Source organism: Carassius carassius, chromosome 15 (genome assembly GCF_963082965.1).
Source record: "Carassius carassius chromosome 15, fCarCar2.1, whole genome shotgun sequence".
NCBI lineage: Eukaryota > Metazoa > Chordata > Actinopteri > Cypriniformes > Cyprinidae > Carassius > Carassius carassius.
The window spans coordinates 20,492,032-20,515,804 of NC_081769.1; the positions used below are offsets into that span (position 1 = coordinate 20,492,032).

The 23,773-nt window shown below is 36.7% G+C and overlaps 1 protein-coding gene and 2 pseudogenes across 1 annotated transcript; 2 read left to right on the forward strand and 1 right to left on the reverse strand.

Moving 5' to 3' along the window:
- Position 1: 1 nt before the first annotated feature.
- Positions 2 to 3,844, reverse strand: LOC132158483 (E3 ubiquitin-protein ligase NRDP1-like; annotated as a pseudogene).
- Positions 3,845 to 6,596: 2,752 nt separating this feature from the next.
- On the forward strand, positions 6,597 to 21,178 carry LOC132157924 (DNA repair and recombination protein RAD54B-like; annotated as a pseudogene).
- LOC132158482 (fibrinogen silencer-binding protein-like) lies at positions 11,153 to 13,298 on the forward strand. The gene is made up of 2 exons (XM_059567916.1): positions 11,153 to 11,727; positions 12,463 to 13,298. The coding sequence occupies exons 1-2, from the start codon at positions 11,330 to 11,332 to the stop codon at positions 13,046 to 13,048; spliced, it is 984 nt and encodes a 327-aa protein (XP_059423899.1). The 5' UTR covers positions 11,153 to 11,329; the 3' UTR covers positions 13,049 to 13,298.
- Positions 21,179 to 23,773: the final 2,595 nt, after the last annotated feature.

Here is a 23,773-nt window from a genome sequence, read left to right on the forward strand (position 1 = left end):
ATGTTTTTGAGTGTATTTTTATATAGAAATCCACAGTCTACCTTGTCAAAACTGTTGTAATATCAACGGATTTAACAGAATGCATGTACTTTTAAATAGGAAAAGCCTATAAAAGTAAAAAAAAAATAATAGAAAACTGGTCAAAAAAGTCTACACAATTTGGATAAATCATAGAACATAGCCAATCTCGTAGCAGTGATTCGGTTCACCCAGAGGAACTGCAATAATGGGGCTTCATTCAGATGATGAGTTCCAGTTAGTGTTTTTTTTTTTATTGGCATCATGTGACATTCCTTCTTCCTTAAAGTTCTGCTGTGAAAAGCAGTTTCCTCAGATGACTGTCACCTCTCTATTCTTTCTTTTGATGCAGTCCAAAGCTAGGCTTCTTGGGCTCAGCTTTCTCTGCACCTCAGCAGGGGGCGGTGCTGCTTCAGAGGGCGTGGCTGGTCTGAGCCCCTCCTTTTTAAAAAGTTCAAGAAGCTCCGCCTTCTCCAGCTCTTGTCTGCGCACTCTCTCTGCACCCAGCAGAACGCGGACATCTGACATGACTCTTGACAGCTGGCCCTTTGCACAAAGACACACACACACCTGTCAGTAACTCGCTACACATACAAAACCCTGCTGATGTGAAAAGTATGGTACCTTCAGTTTGTCCATTTCACTCCTCAGCAGACTCTCCTTCTGCACCATGTGTCGTCTTTGGATATCCAAGCGAGATTCCTTTTCTTGTCGCACTGTTCGACTTTGCAGTCTAATTCTGCCCTGTAACAAACGCGCTGGCATTTTTCAAGCTTCAAAAAAACATTTACGTGGTGACAGTCAGTATGACTTGAGCAGATGTTTTTCCCTGAGCATATCCAGCTCAGCTCGTAGCTCCGACACACAGTTTTGTTGGTCCTCCTCTGTGTTTAGGATTGTGTATCCACAGCCGCTTGCACAGACTCTACTGCTGTATTCACACACACACAGATGAGCTTCCAGAGAGCGCCGCTACTCCTGAACTGGGCAGCCTGAATGCCACCGCAAAAGAAAACTGAACATTAAACCTCAAAAATAGAGGAAACCCAGGCAGGGCTGAACAATAAGGACAGTCCTAGGTAAAATGATCTAGTTCAGGATTTGTTGAAATTGTGAGAATGATATGATAGTCTTGCCAGGATCAGTGAGAATGGGTCAATAATTACAAATCAGTCAGTAATCTTATATACATGATTGACATATATGCCAACACTTTACAGCAAAAGTGTTTATGAATTTGTGACTCTTTGAGTTCATTGTAGAACTAATATAATTTCCAGCTATAATTGCCTCTTCTTTTTAGGAAGTAAACATAACATTTGAAAAAGATAAATAAAAATGGACATGTTTTAAAAAAGTATAACATTTCTTTTTTTCAAATATTAAATGTGAAAACTAAACATTTAAAAATGATGAACCTAAATATTAATCTAAATAAATGACAAAAAAAAGGTTTGGGGTTAGATCAGTTTGATTATTTAATCAAAAATACAGTAAATATTGTTCAATTTTACATAACTGTTTTCTATTTTATATCTAATTATAATTACTGTATAATGTCCAGCTAATAATGCCAATTTTCTTTGTAAATGAATAAAAAATTTATATACAGTATATATATATATATATATATATATATATATATATATATATATATATATACATATATATAATTACAGTATTAAATGATTATTAATCATTTTTAAACCACATTCAAAAATATGAAATTACACATGAATAAAAATGATACAATTTAATCAAATTTATGAAATTATAAAATAAATTAAATGTGTCATCTTCGAGCAGCCAGGGAAAATGTTGGCACAGCAAGCAAAGGTTTATTGTTGAAGAAAAAGACACAGCAGTCACACAACACACAGAACACAGTACACCTACCACAACGATAGCATAGGTACTCCTCACCTGCTTTTTATATACATGCATACACAAACAAAGATTTCCGGGATTAGGGAATGTTGCATTAAGATTACTAAAACTAATACATATGTATTATGTTCAAGAATCTGCTTAGCTTACTGACGGAACAGCTCAATTGTTTTAACTCTCACATAAACGTTTCACCTCATTGGCTGCCTGAGGGGGTCCCTCATTAATAATTAAAAATGTGATCACTCAACTCTAGATGCTTTATCTTGCGGCTACAACTCTCTTTCATCTGCTGTTACAAAAGCACTAGTATTGCATATGTATGAATGAGACTGTAGCTGCTGTGTATGGGCCACCTGTTCCCTGCCAACAAATTGTGGGTACCAAGATATAATGATATATGCTTGTATATATGTACCTGCATTACTGCAGTTCAGCAAAGCATAATCACACTGTTGCTCATGCCGATGAACAGACTCCAGAGTGCATATGACCTCACAACCTTGTGGCCGGAATACACACCTCACCTGCAGCCTTGATAAATCATTTCTCATGTATCTGTAACACTATACACATGTATTTATAAGTCAATAAAATAAATGGCATTAACGATCAGGTTATCTTAAGTGATTGTCTGCAAGGTATTTAATACATCTGTGTTACCTGAACAGCGGGCGTAGATGTGAGATGTCTAAAGGCAAGTGGTCCTCTGGACAGGTGTTATGGTGGACGAGCCATCCCTGAATGCAGGAGCTGCAGAAAGCATGTTCACAGGAGCCTGCAAAGGATCTTCTAAGACGTCCCGACACACACAGCACAACAGACCCTCGTTCACATAGCCTACAAAACGTTCTAGATCGTACCCCATCCTAGAGTACATACGCAGAAAACAACACTCAACAAACTGATGTAAAGTACCAAAATACATATAATAACTAAAATAACGAAAAAATTTATAATTTAATTTTGAAATTCAACAATACACCTATCCTGCAGAGGATAAGCTGTCTGGATAATGGATGGATGGATCCAAAAATACAATAATAACATAATTTGCACATTCATACTTTTATCATTTCAAAATTTTAAACCAGACATTTAGTCAAAAACAACAACTTCACTTAGTAAAATTAATGGAATAGATTTTTTTTTAAATAAAACTTAGATAAAACTAGAAAATTATGTCTTTAAGTCCACTGTATGTGCACACTAAAATCTAAACTTTCCTAAATTTCCTAAAATATAATTCGAAAAATAATAAAAAAAAATGACTTAATTTAAAGTTGTATTAATCAAAGTCATATTAAGTTACATTCATATAAACCATACTATTTAAATCAAAACTATACAAATAACAAAAACAAAGATTACATATTTTGCACATTAATGTTTTAAATATCTTAACCTTTTAAAAATAAAAATTTAGCAAAAAAATTGTATATTATAGAGTATTTTTTTTTACATTTGGTACAGAAAAGTATGATTTTTAATAAAATAATGGATTTTTCCAAATGTTAAACCGTTGAAAAAAATGAAAAGTAATCATAATAATTATATATATATATATTTTATCTTTTTTTTACATAAAAAAATATTTAAATAAGGTTTAAAATATTGAAGGCTGCATGCACTGCATGCGCACACTAAAACATACAGGCTATTAATGTTAACATAACAGCATAATGTATAATAAATATTTCTTAAAATATATTTTAAATATATATTAAAATATATATAAAAAAAAGAGAAAAAAAGAAAGTTAAATTACCTGGCAGAGTCTGGTATCTTGTCTTCTCCTCTCTCCTTCTCTCAGGTGTGCTTGCTGAAGGTGGTCTGGTCAGTTGCCGTAGAAACAGCCAGGTGGCAGATGTTGGACTGAAACATGAGTGGGAGGGGTTATGGGTGAAGACATTCACTGGGGATCTGGGGTCAGTTTGCCATCTTCTGCCACGTTTCCACCGCAGGAACTTTACCCAGGAACTAGGGACTTTGGCCTGGTACTTGGTGTGTTTCCACCGCAGGAACCAGGAACTAAATAAAGTTCCGGGTAAAAAAATGCCCCTCAGAAAGTCCCTGCTGGCGAGGTGGTACTTTTTCAAAGTTCCGGAACTTTGGGGGCGGGACTTGGGCGCTAAACATCCTGATTGGTTGAGTTCACGCAGCATTGGTTGAGTTCAACCACCATTTATTAGGATAATTTTCAAGATATTACTGTTATTGTGTCATGAAATGTAATTTTAAAAGTATTTAAGGCAAGAATGTAGTTGTTTAAAACTCAAATCTGTGGTTTATTTATAAATACAGCGCCTATTTAAAAATGTTTTTCGCCGATCTCGGAGACGTGAGCTCCACGAGATCAGCGTGTTTATGTATCCGCCGAGAGCAGTCTCAGCTCGGCTAGACCTTCTGATATGTGCCGCTGGCTCTGATGTCTCTTTAGCGGTTAAACATAAAACATCATTCGTTTTGGGTAAATCTAACAGGTTATCTTTGGTCTGTATTCAGTTTAACTATATGTTATAATGAAAATAAAAAAGGCAAATTTATATAATATTTCGTTTCATTGTAATGGCTGTACACATATCCCTGAACTAAGTACATTTCTGCAGCTGTTATTATGTTTAAATGAAAACGAAATGAGGCAGTGGTATTTGATATCATAATTTGTTTTATTGTAAATGTACAGTGAGGAAAATTGCAGTAGTCAAGGTGAGCTGACTGATGTTAGCTGCTGTTTGCAGAATTACTGGATTTGCGTCGTCGCAGACATCACACTCCCGAGTCGAATGCACAAAGTCTGAACTACCGAGGATGCACGTCCAAAATCAGCATACTTTGTATATTGTCACCAGTCTATTTGCCTAATCTTCCCGGTACTTTACACCGCGGTGGAAACGCAGAAAGCAACAGGTCTGGGGGGGGAAAATTCCTGGTACAAATGTTCCAGGTAATTTCGGTGGAAACGCGGCATACATTTATACTAAACGTCAGGAAACAGACTCCTCAAGGAGCATAAATTGTATGAGGCAACTCTCACCTGTACCACAAACCATCTGATAAAAAATGTAAAAAAAAATACAACACACACTTGCCTAAATCACTTAGAGGAACCCTTTGGGAATCTCATCCTCATGCTGTGATCACATGAGACTCAAGCACCTGGTAACCCCACACACAAACACACACATACACAGATCGATGCACACCATCTACCGACAACACAAACATCAGAGTTCAGAAATACAAAACTCATATTTAAGATGCATGTTTGAGAATAAATTTAGATTTAGAATTTTTTTTTTTTTTTAGAATTACCAATAAAGATTTTTATAACCAATACCAATGATTTGTTTATATGTCCTATTATTGTTATGCAAAACGTATATTTATTTAACATTTTAGTTCTGATTTTATTAGATTTCATCTTCATTTCACAACAATAAAACCATGGGTAAAATAGATAAATGCAAGATCGCATTTGTTTCCTCCTCAATGACATCCTCAAAAAGAGCCCCTTAAAAGTAACAGGTGACCTGTGTCTGGACATGTGAGAGGTAAAACAACTGATCTAGTCTATGATGTCAACTCTCACATGTCCAATTCTTTTCTATACTACTGCACTCTAGTTAAACCTTTATTGTCATTTGTTGCAGATCCACACACTTTTCTGAGGGAGAGGATGTTTGTTTGTGCTGGTGTGTCTGTGTCTGAACACTCTCACTGCCTGAATGATCTCTGTTCTTCATGGCTGTGGTGGGATTAGACCGGATTACGCTTTCTCACACTCTGATTGGATTATTTTTCACACAGCAACACAGTAGCTTCACCTTCAGACATGCAGCAAAACATTGGCACAAACACAACCAGCAGACATGCATCCGTGCACATGCAAGAGATAACACATGTGATCATGAAAGAAAAATGAAATACCATCACAGTCAAGCACTATATATTACAAATGACTAAAATCAGTATTCCCACAAACTGACCAATGAATGTAATTTACCCTTTATTATGATTTCTCTATGACATTTCTGATCATTTCTGATCTTAAATGTTTTTAAATATATTTTACAGAAATGTTACTTACAAAGAATAATACCATCAAATTAAATATTCTAGAGCTAAAGATAACGAGAAAAAAAGATGTGTTTTGGTTATAGAAGCATCTTTCTTTTATACTGTCTTTTTAAAGACAGAAACAAAACACTGACATAAGTGGGAAACCTGTACAGTACAAATGAAAACCGAAACCATACAGAAATAAAAATGTACTGCTTGTCAATAAAGCATGTTAATTAATAACCCATCTCTACAGTTAATATGAATCTGAAGCATGAATGATAGTAATTAATGAAAGACTGTAAGGATTTATGTCTGATTTTAATTTTGAAACGAATAAAAGACATATAAATCAATGAATGGTTTGATGTCAAACTATACTTATGTACAAAGCGGTATGGTCATATCTGTTGTATAATGTACATGAATTAAAATAAAACAAGTAAGGGTTAATAATGTGTGAGTTGCACATAGTACTTGCCTTTGATAAGTGATGGTTGACAGAGATCTACATTTTGATACGTCTTCTGATGTTGCTTCATTTACTTCTGCTGGATTAGATACAATTTTGCAGCCAACATTTACTGTCAGGTTTCCTTGACACTCCTCTACTGTTGATTTCTGCTGCTCATAAGCTCCTGCACGCCACTCCCTTCACGTGACGTCGCGATTCGAACAATCGCGGTGAAGACACGTCACTTCCGCGCGAGACTCGAGCTTCTGCTGCTTTTCGAGGGAGTTTTTGAAAATAGGAAAAGTGATTCACATACGAGGAGAAAACATAAGAAAGGGTAAGCGTTTACCGTACTGTCTGTCGACTTGTACAATATTAAATTCAAGTAGAGACAGTCAACAAGCTTTAGTAGTTCACCCCGGTTTAGCTCAAAACAGCGACTGGTGCTTTTTATATGTCCTTTAGGTAGACTGGAAGAATAACGTTAGTTCACCCAAAATAAAATTTATTTCATTGTTTATGTCATCCTAAACCCGTATGAGCAGGTTCTTTTTAATGAATTGAGAAAAAACAGCCAGTAAGTTAGTCCGATTCCCAAATGAATGAATCTTACGAGAGCCACCGTTATTTATTTAAAGAAAAATCACTTAAATGATGATCTTAATTAAATCTAAATAGTTTCTGGACATTGCTCTATGTGTTAGGGATAGAATACTGCCATCTAAAGGTTAGTCAAAAAACTGTATTTCTTATGGTTAAGGAATTAAAGTGCAATGGCCACATGTATCCACTAGAGTGCTATAGAGACTCATTCATTTTCACTTCATTTTTCTTGATGCTTCAACTTCTCACAACTTTATGATATATATTTTGTGAATATTTATTGAAACATTTTGAAATACATAAAAAATCAGTAGTTTTGTCAGAGTTAGAATTTGTTGTTGTTTTCTAATATATTTTGAATTATCTGCTTTTGCAAATTATTATACATACAATTGAAAAAAACATTACAAGTCACCACTATGACATGATTGTAATCACACACTATTTATTTCAGAAAATTATTTATCAACAATTATTTATTTTTTTAGAACAAGAGATTTTAGAACAAGATGAATTTTAAAAGTAAATAAACCAATATAATACAAAACAACAGCACCAATAAACTGTAATGAACAGGAGTGAAGGGTACACAGAACAACTTTTTTTATAAATCACATGGCTAATAAACATGTGAAAGAACAAGCAGAGTGCAAAACACTGATAATGGCACTTCATATCGTGAACTAAAGTCGATGCACATCTGGCAGATGTTGACAGTATGAGCAGTGCAGATGTTCTTCCAGTTTGTGCAGTCCCATCTGAAATCCACGTCTCTGCTGCGTGGACACACCTCACAGCGCTTTCTTTTTTGGATGGATGAACTAAAGACCTTTTGGCCATAGTGCTGTCACAGAATGAGCTGTGTGCGGGAACCAGACTGCCACTTTTATACTCTAACTGGGATGTTTTCAAAATACTGCTGCAGCTCTTTCATCTAACTGTAAACTTTCTCAGAGTGCAAAAGTTCAGCTGCATTTCATCTTTCTTGTATCTGCCCTTTCCCTCTCTTTCTCTCTCTCTATCTGTGTGTGTGTGTGTGTGTGGGAACAAGCTTGTTCCATGTTGCATATGTGACATTTTTCAGATTTATGCCAGGTTAGTTGATTTTATTTGCCAATTTCTATAAAAATGCTCTCTGTTGCAGTGGCATACGTGTGTGTTTGTTTGTGTGTGTGTGTGTGTGTGTGTGTGTGTGTGTATGAGATAGAAAGTTTGTTCCACTTTGGGTTTATGCTCTAGGACCAGACCTTGAATTAAATGTAAAAATTTTTAGATTTATGCCAGTTTAGTTAATTTTATTTGCCAATTTCTGTAAAAATGCTCTCTGTTGCAGTCACATACATGTGTGTGTTTGTGTGTGTGTGTGTGTGTGTGTGTGTGTGTATGAGATACAAAGTTCGTTCTACTTTTTATTTATGCTCTAGGACCAGATCTTGGTTTATTTGTTGAAATTTTCAGATTTATAATGGATTTAGTTTTATTTTTTTGACAAACAAAATTTTAAAAAGTCATTTTTTGCATTTTCCCATTCATTTTCAATGTGGGGTCATTTTGACCCCAAAGACCTTAAAAGGTAAAAAAATTTTTACACACCTTTAGAACAACCAAATCAAGCCCAGTTTTTTTGTGCATGTTTAGATAGATTATTTAGGAAAAGTCAGAGTTTCATGCCCCTGCGATGAAGGTAACACTTTTAAAAAATGAAGGAAAAGTCCATTGGGGTCATTTTGACCCCAAAGAGTGATTAAAGGTTAAGAACCGTGAGACTTAAATCACCATAGTTACTGACTGGATGTTCATATGACATCAAATAGTAGATATGAGTTTAGTTGTAATCAGTGGAATTTAATAAAAAGTAAAATAATGAAATGTTTACACTTTTTTGGTTTTATTCAGTGTATAATTATGACCAATTGCTGGCATTCATTCCGCGTCTAAAAGTGTGTAAACGCACACTATAAATGAATAAATTAACTAAAATAATTTCTGGGATTCTGTCAGTTCTATTTTAAATCATTGACAACAAACTGCTGGGGCAATAAATACAATAAGAACTGCATATCTTTTTTTGTTTGTCCAAATATCGCCTCCTCAAATGTACTAAAATAATGGTTAATAAAATTTCTCCTTCAGTTAATTATTTTTATTTATTTATTTTTTTAAAGAAGAATATAAGCTATCCTTTTAATCTTTAATGGTTTTATGGTTTTATTACTGTGTGTCTTTATTGACAGAATGCGTAGATCTGGAGCTCTGAGTCAGCTCCATGGAAATACTGCTAAGAAACCCAGGTTTATGCCACCAGGGCCTGCAAAGAATGACGGACCACCTTTATCTCATCCCCATCCAGAACCATCAGTACCAGCACCAGCCACACCTGTTTTGGGAAATGTGCTGCTCAATAAGGTCACAAACAAGAGGATATTTAAAAAGTGGTCATGATGACAAATCTTATGCAGTGTTTATATGTGATTATGTAATTTATATGTTATTGATAACATCTTAACATTCACATTTTCTATTCAGGTTGTTTGTATGTGTTATTACTAGTGTTTTCATCAGTGTCATGATAATAATTCTGTGTAACACTGTGATTGAAGAGGTGCATGCATTAGGGTCTGTTTTCCCTTGCAGATGTTGCTTCAAAAGTGAATTCTCTCTGCAGGTCCAGAGGTGTTTGAGTGGTGGAGATACTCCAGCTGTGAATGCTCCAGCGGCCAGTAAGGCTTTAGCCAGGGTGCTGAGTGCACTTTCTCACGGTGAATGTAAGGAAAACAGCTTCAGTTTTGAACCTGATAAAAGCAGAGCAGATAAAGACAGCTGTTCAACGCAGCCAAACAAACTTTCCAGTGGCACAGCTACCAGATTTTGGGTGCATGTTATGATTGAAAGGTTATTAAATATTTTTTTATTATTTTTTTGTTCAGTAAATGTAAAAAAGATTTTTCAGTCTGGTTAGTGTATATTAGTATAAGTAAAATGATTTTGCCTTGGTAATATCTATGTAATGCATTATTTGTAACTGCATTTTAAACTAAGACAAAAAAAAAAAAATAACACATTTTTATATGTAGATTTTAATTTTTTACAATCCAGTGCCACTCAACAAAATAAACACATTGCTGAAAAAAATGTTCTGTAGTTACAACTCATCTTAAATGGTCTGTTTTTGTTTTAAATTTATTATCTTCTTGTAACAATTGGTTTTAGAAACTGGTAACGTTAGGTTTTAAAATCTGCTTTAATTTACCCATAATCCAAAAATCAAAGTACTTAATTGAGCTGACGTTCATTGTCGTAAAACAAATCCCAGACCTGTATTACCTTAATGGGTGTTATTTTGCAACAATGACTGTATTATTCCCTTTATTACACTGCTATTCCTCAAAGTTGCTTGGATGTAGTGTACACTTAAAAACTAAGAAAGAAATTAAAATAAAGATTAATAAAGAGGAAATGCACTATTAAATTATTTGATTAAATCTAGTAGATAAAAACAGCAAAAGGCTCAGCGAACGGTCTGGTTGAACAAGCGACGTCTCTATTCCCCGCCTTCAACTTAGGCTTTGAGTGAAACTAACCAATCCGTGCGCACGGAACGCTTGATTGACAGGCGCAATGTGCTTATTGGATCGTGTTCGTGAATCGTGGCGCGCACGGATTTGCAACTGCACAGATTCAAGAGTGCGAGTTATGGTGCATTTGTCAGTCAGCCTGGGAAATAAATAGCAACTGGTGTCCGAAAAGCAGTTCTCTCACACACAAAACACTGTCTGTACACACACACACTCGAACGCGGCTCGAACGCGTTAAGCGTCAGTTTAAGGTCTCCTCTGGCGTTTTAGCAGTCAAAACACGGACCTGACGCGCTTCAAATATAACAACACGTTTAAAAACACGCACTTTGTCGTTTCCCGCTAAAATGCAATATGTGTCGCTGTTTGCAGCGGAATAAAAGAGCTCCGCTGTGTTTCTAGTTTAATGTAGTCGGGTTTGTTATGTAGGTCAGGCCAGGCTTAAGCAGCTTTACTGAACCTGCGTCAGCTTAAGCTAAAAGGAATTCCAGCAAAGCCCTCCCCGGGTAGGCGTGGGCCTAATCGAGGCTGGCCTAGTTAAGCCTGATTCTTTTTCTTACGTCTGTGTAATGTGTGCTTGAGAGCCAGTTTGTGCATGTGTGTGTTGTTTAACTGAGACAAGCAGTGCAGCAGCCTGCTCACACAAGTGAGTAGAGAAAGACAGACACAGCACAAGGAAAAGAAGAGAAGGAGATCAAACCTAGAGCACTGAGACCAGCCTAAAGGCAGGATGTCTACCATATTCATGTCAAACAGCATGGTCGGCAAGGCCCGCTCCTCCAACTTCACCCTATCTGAGAAACTGGATCTTCTGCGGCTGGTCCAGCCTCACATACGCATTCTGGAGGAGCACACCAACAAGCATGCCGTGATCGTGGATAAGAACCGGTGCTGGGACAGCATAGCAGAGCACTATAATAATTTCGGAGGTGAAAGGCCCCCCAGAACGGCTCAGGGCCTTCGGACCCTCTATAAGCGACTTAAAGAAAGTGCCAAGCAGGAAGTTCTTCAGCGAAGCCATGCCCAACCCGAGTACCGGGGCAGCATCTCAGAGCCAACCAAGCGCATTATGGAAATGATACCTCAACTATTTCATGTGGGGGACAAAGAGCCGAACGCACTCCACAGGTGAGACTGAGCGTACAGATAATTGCATGACAAAACTGGCACATTATTAGGTGCATCCATAATTAAAAACATCTATCACCCAATGGAAAAATGAAATCAATAACAAGTAAATACATAAAACACATACTCTCAGGAGGCCTAATTGTCTACTCTGAGAAGATGGATCTGATTCCACTAGTAAATTCAAATGAATCAGATCCTGTGCATCCACTGGACTTTAAAATATTGATTCAGCTTCTGCTAATATCCTCACATACATCTTCCCATCTTTCCTTCTGCTGCTGTGTTAATTGTCACACACATTAGAAATCAGCAGTTTTGATATGCGAACATCTCCTTTGCTAGTTTGAATATGTCTCATGCAGTCAAAGCACACATTGTAGTCACACGCTCGCTGTCCTTTCACTCTGTCCTGTGCCAGAGGTAAGCTGCAGCACTGAGGGGATTTGGATGTCATTAACTGTATTTCCGATGCTGCGTTAATGCCAGGTTTGCCACCATGTGCCAGAGAAATTACTTTCCACTAGCATTGCCAAGTCTTTTGGTTGTGTTGACAAAACAACAGGTCTTTCTTTTTGTCAGTTATCACCACAAATCCAGCCTAGAGCTGGGGATCCACATGATCTGATTCATTTGAATTCACTAGGTGAATCAGATTCAGCATTTTTATTAGGTCAAAATTCATCAAATTTATCATGTTCAAAATTAGATTTTTTTTCTATGTGTCTGTGCTAGGCTTCAGTTCAAGAGGAATTCTCCAGTAGAGCAGCCAGGCAGCAGTTTATCCCTCCCAGCATTGTCGGACTATGCACCTGTTGCGGCTGTGATGGTGGAGACTGAGGATGTGAAACCACCTCCTGATATCCACCTGATCACATCCCAGAGTTCACCTGTCACCATCACCACCCCGAGCAGTCAGGCCCACCACGGACAGAACGAGAGGGACAGTGAAGTAGTGGGAGAGGAGGAAGATGATGAGGAGGAGGAATTGGCCTCCCACGTGTATGCGGCCTCTCTGTCTCCGTGCCCCTCTTCTGCACACCTGCCACCCTCGCCGTCAGACCCTGGCCCCAGGAGGAGCGCGTTTCAGAGAGGGAGGGCAATGTTCAAGAATCCCGTTTTTGAGGCAGAAGCTCTGCAAATGATGAGAGAGGAGCATGAGCTGCTTCTGGCCAATCACAGAAAGCTTGGACTATATCTAGAGGAGAAGAGGGAGGGGCTTAAGAGAAAGCAACAACTGGAAGAGGAGCTACTTCGGTCAAGGGTCAAAGTGGAGAAATTGAGGGCGGCCAGGCTACGCCAAGGATTGCCGCTGATGTGACACGTATGGTGTCACGTCTGAAAGTCTATCACAAAGGGAACTCTGTAATGTGAAGTTAAAATGAACAGGCTTGTTTGTACAGTTTGTACAGTTATTTCTTGATTTTGTATTAGATCGACACTTGTACAAGGATTGTTCCTGATGTTTGAAGCAGAAATTTATATTTTTTAAATGGGTGAATGCCTACTTAAAGAAGAAAATAAGAGTTTATTTTCTATGTATTCACTAATAAATTTATAATTGCTTTTAACTCTGTTTTGATCCTGTCCTGTTATTCTTTTTTGTTAGACAGGGAGTGTTACATAGCAACAGAAATGAATGGAAACCATATCAGTCAAGATGTTTATGTGAACTTCATTTGGGTGATTATTTACAGCATAATTCAGTGTAATGAAACAGAAATGGCTTTTTTTCCCCTTATTGTGACATCAGAATAAAACAGCTTCTCAGATGAGACCAGGACTGATTTTGTCCGTTGGGAATCGTTTGGATTGTTGTTGTTGTTCAATTGTTAATAATTTATAATTCATAATAAATACTTAAACATAAAAAAATCTGTCTGTCTGTCTGTCTGTCTGTCTGTCTCTTTGTCGTGGCCTAATGGTTAGAGAGTCGGACTCCCAATCGAAAGGTTGTGAGTTCGAGTCCCGGGCCGGCAGGAATTGTGGGTGGGGGGAGTGCATGTACAGTTCTCTCTCCACCTTCAATACCACGACTTAGGTGCCCTTGAGCAAGGCATCGAACCCCCAACTGCTCCCCGGGCGCCGCAGCATAAATGGCTGCCCACTGCTCCGGGTGTGTGCTCACAGTGTGTGTGTGTGTTCACTGCTCTGTGTGTGTGCATTTCGGATGGGTTAAATGCAGAGCACAAATTCTGAGTATGGGTCCCCATACTTGGCTGAATGTCACTTCACTCACTCACTCACTCACTCACTCACTTGTCTTTGTGTGTCTGTCTGTCTGTCTGTCTGCCTGTCTCTCTGTCTGTCTGTCTCTCTGTCTGTCTCTGCCTGTCTGTCTGTCTGTTTCTGCCTGTCCGTCTGTCTCTCTGTCTGTCTCTGTCTGTCTGTCTCACCAGTCATGTAGTTTACTTTAAAAGAACAAAAGTACAAGGCGCAAAATGAGCATTTATGCATATGATTAGTGGCTGTAAAAGGCACATTTCTAATTTGAGACTATGTAATCAGTAAAACATTGTCAATGATTAGGCTATTGCTGTGTCGTATATCACTGCTGTTTTATTGAAACAATACTTTTTTGTTTATTTTAAAGCACGCTACTATAGTGTAATGTGGTGCAAGGCGTCATCAAGGAAGCATAAGCGTTGGGAAGGTGACGCTGTGCTTGTTGCCAGGGGGCGGACTGTTGTCCTCAAAGACATGGAGGGGCAGAACATTGGACGAGGTTTGCCTGTCACAGCACATTCTAGCAATAGTTCTGGATTTGTATATAAATGCATATTTGAATAGGGATGCTCAATATATAGTTTATCAGCCTATAAGAGTTTTTTTCTGTTGATATTTTATATTTCTGCAAGCTTTGATCATTTCCCCAAATTGTTATCTGATTGTTTAGAGCTAATTTAAACTAACACTGTTAAATCGAATTGCTAGTAAATCTCTGAATACCAATTATTTTCACTGTACATTATCATTTTCTGTTACCTAAATTCACTTTTTAAACATTCAAATTTTTGAACATTAAACATCAAAATATATTAAAAAATCTCAGCAGTATCATATAAATCAAGAATTTTAGTATTGGTGCATCCCTGTTTGAAATGCACAGTTCTCCCTTTACTTCACTTTTGAGGTAATATGTTTGAGTTTGTGTAGATGTGTGTTTTAAATCAGTGTTTTTCTGTCAGGTGCAGGCATCAGAGCTGGAGAGCTTGTGTGAGGGTCAGACTCTTATGGTAGGAGGGAAGCAAATCGAGGTAATGAGGGTCATATCCGATGAGGACTACGCCAAAGGCCGTTATTTTCAAAATGCTGCTGTTGAGACTCCTGCAGAAACAGTCTTAAAGGCTCCTGCATATCGACCAGTGTCCAAATCCTTTACCAAACCAGCGCTCAAGGGAGGTGCACTTACAGATTCCGAACCTGAGAAACCAATCTGTAAACCAAGACATGACCCAAACGCACCAGGTATAGCACATTCTCAACTTGATTTAATTGATGCATGTAATATTTATACTTCTAAAAATGTACAATGAAATTTCGTTTAAGAAAATTGCTAAAATTGGTTGCATTACAGGATAAACACTATCCCTGAAATGTTCATATACAGTACATTATAATTATTACATTTTAATCCAAGCTATCCATATCCATACCGCTTACTTTCTATTGGTCCCAAGGTGCCCTTGTGATGCCACGACCTACAACCGATCACCAGTGGCTATATAATAAATCTGGTTCTCCTCTGGTGGATGTGGTCATCGATTCCCATTTGACCAATCATCTTCGGCCACATCAAAGAGAGGGTGTGGTCTTCCTTTATGAATGTTTAATGGGAATGAGGTAAATAAGAGTTCATCTGTTATTGTAATGTTCTTACATATGACTGTTTTACACATGTATGTCTGTGTGCTGCAGACTCCCTGGCCACTGCGGGGGTATTCTGGCAGATGAGATGGGACTGGGAAAGACGCTGCAGTGTGTTTGTGTTCTGTGGACGCTGCTGAGACAGGGCCCCTACGGTAGACGTCCCGTACTGAAGAGGGCACTTGTGGTTTGTCCAGGAAGTTTGGTCAAGAACTGGGCTGCTGAGTTCAACAAGTGGCTGGGCAGGGAGAGGATCAGTGTTCACACTGTGGACCAAGTGTGTATGTGTGGCTGTTTGTGTCATATAATAGATAGAGTGATGAAAGGTAAAAGAATATATTGTCTCTGTAGGATCACCGTGTGGAGGACTTCTGTGGTGTGTCTTCTCCTCTTTGCTCCGTCATGGTGATCAGTTACAAGATGCTGTTGCGCTCTGTGGACCAGCTGAAAGAGCTGGAGTTTGGAGTGCTCATCTGTGACGAGGGTCATCGCCTTAAAAACAGCAACATCAAAACGGCCAGCACACTCACAGCCCTCTCATGTGAACGCCGTCTTATATTAACAGGTTTCCTATTTCAAACAAACACACACACTTTTGTAAACACGTGTAGTAGTATAACATTATGTAATTGTAAAAAAAAAAGAGTGTAATTATTAATTTAACAGGAACTCCAGTGCAGAATGACCTGCAGGAATTTTATTCCATCATTGAGTTTGTAAATCCAGGAATTCTGGGAACATCTGCAGCCTACAGGAAGATTTATGAAGAACCCATTCTCAGATCTCGCCAGCCCACCTGCACTGAGGTAAATATCTGCATTTTCAGAGTAATAAAATATTAATAATATTTATTTTAATTACTTTTTTTAAATACATATTTTAATTTAAATGATTATTATATTACTTAAAATATATGTATATACATATATATTTATATGCGCACACACACACACACACACACACACACATATATAATATATATATTATTTATTTATTTTTAAGTAAATGCATATGATATATGAAGGTATAACAGAAAATCAGTCTTATATAAGTTTAAATTATATAAGTGAATTAATGCATCACAACAACATAATGTTCACTACGAAATTTTTTATTCATTTTAAATATTAAATATTTAATGGCAAAGGTGATGCAAATGTAAAAATAGAGGACATTAACATTTGCAATTACGTATCCAATAATGATCATCATCCGATATTAATAGATAGAAAAAAAATCTCTTCAGAAAATTGTCCCCCTCACTGTGAGTCTGTGTCCTTTAGCTGTAGTGGCATTGATCACAACTGTGTTTCAGGAAGAGCGGTGCATTGGAGAGGAGCGTGCCGCTGAGCTCTTTCGTCTAACAGGTTTGTTTACGTTACGGCGCACTCAGGAGATCATTAATCAGTATTTATCCGAGCGGATAGAGTGGCCCGTATTCTGCCAACCCACTGAACTGTAGCTGCGTTTGTATGGAGTCCTGCTGGCCACACGGCCCATCAGAGCCTGCCTCACTGGTGCCCGCACACACACTTACACACACAGCCCACACCTCGCATGCAACTCCCTCAAGAAACTCTGCAACCACCCCGGGCTGCTCTACAACACTTTACAGGTACAATAGTGCTGGTATTTTGCCATGCCTTGTTTTTTGTCTTATTATTGCTGATTTTTAATTATTCTTTGTGGTATTTGCTTCAGGAAAAGTCGGATGAGATGTTTGAGGATGGAATGATGGACCTCTTTCCTGAGGGATACTCAACAGGTGCCTTCAGCACTGCAGACTCTGGGAAACTTCTAGTGCTAACAGACCTGCTGTCAGCTATACAGCACGTCAATCGCACAGACAGGTATCACATGTACAACTGCTGTCTGGCTTCATTACAGACGTCATTTCATTTGAAAGGTTTCACATCAAGAAATGATTACAACTAATGACTAATCTGATAAATAAATGTCGTAGATGATGTACAGTACACTCAACAGTAAACACTGAGGTCATATCAGTGTCTTTGTGAAAGTTATATTAGTTATAACAAGGGTGTCACCAAGTTGAGGTCACATTACAAACAGTGTCTTGCCAATAAATTCGACTGTTACTGCTGCTGCTAAGTTTACTTTCAGTATTGAAGATGAGAAAAAATAATTGCCACAAGAAAATGAATTTATTAAAGTACCAATTTATACCGAAGAGCTTACAACACAGTCAGGAAAAATCATGGAACAGATGAAACTGATTAAAGGAATATATATATTTTTTTTTGGTATACACTATAATGCATTTTGAGTGCTAAAACACATAAAAAGAAAAACAAAAGTACATCTAACAAATTATATTAATTTTATTTATAATTAATTACATTTAATGCTGTCAAATGATTAATCGTGATTAATTGTGTCCAAAATATGTATGTGTTTACAAAATATGTGCACTGTGTATTTATGTATATATATAAATGCACACACGTACATGCATATTTTTAAGGAACATATGTTATATTTATGTATAAAATGTTTATATTTATACCTTATAAAAATCATATATATATATATATATATATATATATATATATATATATATATAAATATACACACAGTACAGACCAAACGTTTGGACACACCTTCTCATTCAAAGAGTTTTCTTTATTTTCATGACTATGAAAATTGTAGATTCACACTGAAGGCATCAAAACTATGAATTAACACATATGGAATTATATACATAACAAAAAAGTGTGAAACAACTGAAAATATGTCATATTCTAGGTTCTTCAAAGTAGCCACCTTTTCCTTTGATTACTGCTTTGCACACTCTTGACATTCTCTTGATGAGCTTCAAGAGGTACTCCCCTGAAATGGTCTTCCAACAGTCTTGAAGGAGTTCCCCGAGAGATGCTTAGCACTTGTTGGCCCTTTTGCCTTCTGTCTGTGGTCCAGCTCACCCCTAAACCATCTCGATTGGGTTCAGGTCCGGTGACTGTGAAGGCCAGGTCATCTGGCGCAGCACCCCATCACTCTCCTTCTTGGTCAAATAGCCCTTGATGCCTTCAGTGTGACTCTACAATTTTCATAGTCATGAAAATAAAGAAAACTCTTTGAATGACAAGGTGTGTCCAAACTTTTGGTCTGTACTGTATATATATATATATATATATATATATAAAAAAAAAATTTCAAATGGATATATATATATGTATATATGTATATGTATACACACACACACATAAATATGCACAGTACACACATATATTATGCAAACACAAACTTTTATTTTAGATGCGATTAATTGTTTGACAGCACTAAATATATTACATTATATTATTTGAAAAAACAGTTTGACCCCTTTACCAACATTATCCATTTAATTGGGGATTACACATTCAATTGACATATCTAGTGTGAAACTCATGTCTGTTTTTGTCTCTGTGTCTCTCTATTTAGGGTAGTTTTGGTGTCCAACTACACACAAACTCTTGACTTACTGCAGGATGTCTGTGATCATATAGGATATAAATGGTGTCGGCTTGATGGACAGACACCTGTAGCCCAGCGACAACGAATTGTTGATTCCTTCAACAGCCCACACTCGTCCAGCTTCCTGTTGCTACTCAGCTCCAAGGCTGGAGGGGTGGGACTAAACCTCATTGGTGCCTCCCATCTGGTTTTATATGATATAGACTGGAACCCTGCCAATGACTTACAGGTCAGTGGACTTCCAGTGTTACAGTTAGCCATGTAACACTGCAAAGCAACAATAAAACACATGTTATACAATATTTCTCACAAAACCAAAAATGGATCATCATGCAGCTCAATGTTTTTTGAGTCCACTTACTTGTCTTAGTTACGCCTTTTCATTCAGACCACTAGATGGCAGTTAATACAAAAAAAAACTTGAACCTCTGTTGTAATTCTTACCATTCTCTCTCTGGTATTTATCAGTCTGAATGCTCTGCTTTTATGTGTCACCATCATTTTGTTTCGCTGCCATGATGAATGCCCCCTGAGGGCTTTGAGTGACTGTTTTATAAGGCTCAAATCATCTAAACAATTATTGATGTAAATTTGTCAGGCCATGGCACGAGTGTGGCGGGATGGACAGAAGAAAACAGTTCACATCTACAGATTTCTTACAACAGGTAACCAAAACATTTGTAAACTAGCCATAAAATAAGTATAATCAGCCTGTCTGTCACTGAATAAAATAGCTGTTTGTTATGAAAGAAGTACTTGACCTGAAACATCTCACAGCCTTTCATCATAACCCACACAAACTGACTGCTCTATATTATGACACATATCACACTCTTATTTTTGGCTTTCAGATTGATGATTCATGGATGGAACAGGCATTTGTTTACAGAGTTTGCACACAAATTTGGGTCTGCAATACTGTACCTTGTGTGTCTTGTAGGTTCAATAGAAGAAAAGATTTATCAGAGGCAGGTGAATTAACAGGGGCTTTCTGGGACAGTGGTGGACCTGTCCAAGAAAGCGGAGCATATTAGCTTTTCTGGTGAGGAGCTACGGGACCTTTTCAGTTTTGACTCTAACACCACCTGCCTCACATATGACCTACTGGACTGCCAGTGCTCTGGAGATGGAAATACTCCAGGTAAATAAATACAAGCAAATTAAGTAGAGGAGGAACTAGATGATTTTTTTGCTGTTATGCAATTGGGCTTTTAATCAATTAAAAAAATTTAAATCATTGAAAGATACAGATTAATTAATTGCAATCAGTCATATATATTTGAGGTATAGTAGATGAATATATATTTATACATGTTTATGTACACTTCTGCTCTAAATTTGGGGGTCATTTCTTTTAATAGAAATTTATACTTTTTTTTTTAGCAAAGATGCATTAAATTGATCAAAAGTGAAAGTACAGACATTTTTAATGTTACAAAAGGAATGAGAAAATGTGTCTCAGTCTTCACAAAAATATCAGGCATCATTAAGCAACAGCTTTGAAAACTAAATATTTAGCATTGCTATTTATTACGGGAATAAATTACATTTTAAATATATATAAAAAAATTACATCTCTTAATAATATTTCACAATTTTTTGATCTGCTCTCAAAATAAGATGAAAAAGTAACCACTTTAATTCATTTGAATGTGAACATGTCCAGGTTTTGTGAAGGAGATAAAGGAGGACACCGTAAGGGCATGTCAGCTGGGTCGCCACTGCGACAGCACGGTATCATGTCCACAACGAGTCAGCATGTCCGAGCTCATGCACTGGAGGCATTTCTCTGGAGATGTTCAGTCATATGATGATATTTATCTAAATCATGCCCGTAACCACATCACATATGCCTTTCAAAGCAGCACTTCCAAATCCCAAACCACAGTCTAAACTCTTCTTCCTCTTTCCAAAACATATAAAAACCTACTGCCCACGTGCTCTGTCTAAATATCTGGTGTAGGATTGAACATTGACATTTTTCCCTTTAATAAACCTTATGTAGTAATTATATTTTGGTTGTGCACAAGTGTGTTTGTGTCCATTTAGGTGAACCCGCTGATTTAAATATCAGAATGAATCAGCAGTACACAGAAATAGATTAATAGCGCAATCAAAAACATTAATAGAAGCGGAAAAAAGGCATCAGGGCATCTGTCAGAAAAAATATGTCACAATAAGAGTTTTTTGTTGTTGTTGTTGTTTCTTTTTATAGAAGTTTCTAGTAAAATCCTGTCTGAGAACCAGTTTCCATTGACCTCCATCATCTTGTTTATTATGTTGTTTCCTCCCGTTATCATCATAATTTATACAGTGTGGATGGTTTACATGAAATGTATCCAAAAGCAGGATTGTTCCATCTCAGTAGGAGAATTGTTGAATGTGACGCTGTGCAGGATTACATTTGTTGCGCAGATGGTCCATTTAATGCATTTTCTAGCTAAATCTGTTTCCTGTAGTCACAAACACTGACTACAGGAATCTGAAATACAGAGCAATCACGAAAGCAGTGAGGAACAGTCACCAGCAGGAAATGAACTTGTCAGCCCTGTGACTCATTAATGAAATAAACCTGGGTGCACGTTCGCTGGTGATGTTGTTTATTGTTGGAGTATCAGGGTTTGAATGGGGCACTGATAGATCATTCTGCTGTGATATAATGTCTGAGTCACAGATTGTATGTATCTGTATGCGTCTGTATCTCTGGGGGGAGAGTGAAGTCTTGGAGATGGCGTGTTAGTCAGACACTTGTGTATAAGCAACCTCTTGGGAGCCTGACACTGTCCAGGCTGTGATGATGAGATCCCAGCAACTGTTTCCTGAGTAACAATACAATGTGTATTGGGTCTGTAGGGAAGTGTGTATGTTCCTCAGCCAATCCTTTACTGTAAGTACCATCAGGTGTGCAGATTGTTCCTGCAGTGTAATCCCAGAGGGAAAGACGTGTGCTCAGATCAGTTAGGTTGTTGAGGACGTAATGGTGACTGTCCATTGCAAATGTAGCAAAGCTTGTATTTATGCTAGGAGTAGACAGAAAATTATTGATATTAGTGAAATAATGTATATGTAATAATGAAAGACACAACTAGTAGGAACAAAACTTTACAGCTGAATTTTTTTATTACTTTTTTTATTTATTTCAAATTAGGAAAATCTAAATAATATATATATATATAAAGGCAGTGCTAAATATATTGTGTATCTTATATCAGCCAGTAGTTTTTTTTATGATTTTGAAAAATGCTCACCTTATTCTCTTTTGCTCACCAAGGCATTTATTTGATCAAAATGCAGTTATATCTGTATTAAATGTCATTTATTGCTGTGATGCAATGCTGAATTTTCAGTATCATTACTCCAGTCTTCAGTGTCACATGATTCTTTCAATAATCATTCTAATATGCTGATTTGGTGCTCAAGGATTTATTATTATTTATTATTACTTAATTATTTAATACCATTTATTATTATTATTAATTATTGGAAGCAATTGTGCTGCTTAATTGTGCTGCTTAATTTTTCTGTGATGTACAGTATATATACACACACACATACACTCTAACACTACCAGTCAAAAGTTTGGGATCAAAATGATTTCTATTGTTTTTTACAGGAGTTAAAACAAAAAAAATTATGTTGTGAAATATTATGATGATGTAAAACAATGTTTTTCTATTTTAATATAGATTAAAATCTAATTTATTCCTGTGATGCAAAGCTGAATTTTCAGCATCATTACTAATATGCTGATTTATTATCAGTGCTGGAAACTGTTGTGCTACTTAATATTTTTTAACCTGTGATACTTTTTTTCAGGTTTCATTGATGAATAAAAAGTTAAGAGGAGAAGTTAATTAAAAAGTTAAATTAGAAAAAAGTTAATTAGAATTGATAATTCTAATGATAAAACACCATATTGGAATGATTTCTGAAGGATCATGAGACACTTTATACTGGAGAAATTGCTGATGGTAATTCAGCTTTGTGTAACAGAAATAAATTATATTTTAAAGGATATTACAATAGAAACCATTAGTTTATATTGTAACAACATTTTGCCAGATTAGCAGTTTTTTTTTTATTAAATAAATGCAGCCTTGATGAGCATAAGATACTTCTTTAAAAAACGTTACAAATCTCACTGATCCCAAACTTTTGACCAGTAGTGTGTGTTTGTGTGTGTGTGTGCAGGACACTGTAGTTCATTTATGTATGTGAAATTAGCAAAATAGAGTAAACTGTGACATATAATACCCAAAAATTCTTCATACAGTGGACTATCAGTAAAATTTGCAAATTCAAAAACATGTAAATTCAGAAACTTTGACCTGACCATGTTTTGCTTATGTGAACTTTTTACACAACAGACTGAACAAAATTAAGCATTGCTTGATAATTGGTTGACCGAAATTGGTATTATCTAATTGTGTACTTAAATTTAACAGCTGACAGCTATTCAGTCTTATTCATTACATACGTATCTATCAAAGTTATCTGACATTATCCAGATGCATTTGTTCTGACACAGTTTAGCTTAGAGTTTTTACATATTTTATTACCATTTTCTAAACTATAGCAAATAAATTGATAATGTGAGAAATATATATATATATATATATATATATATATATATATATATATATATATATATATATATATATATAATATGGTGGGGGACCATGCAGGTAATTTAACACTTGACACT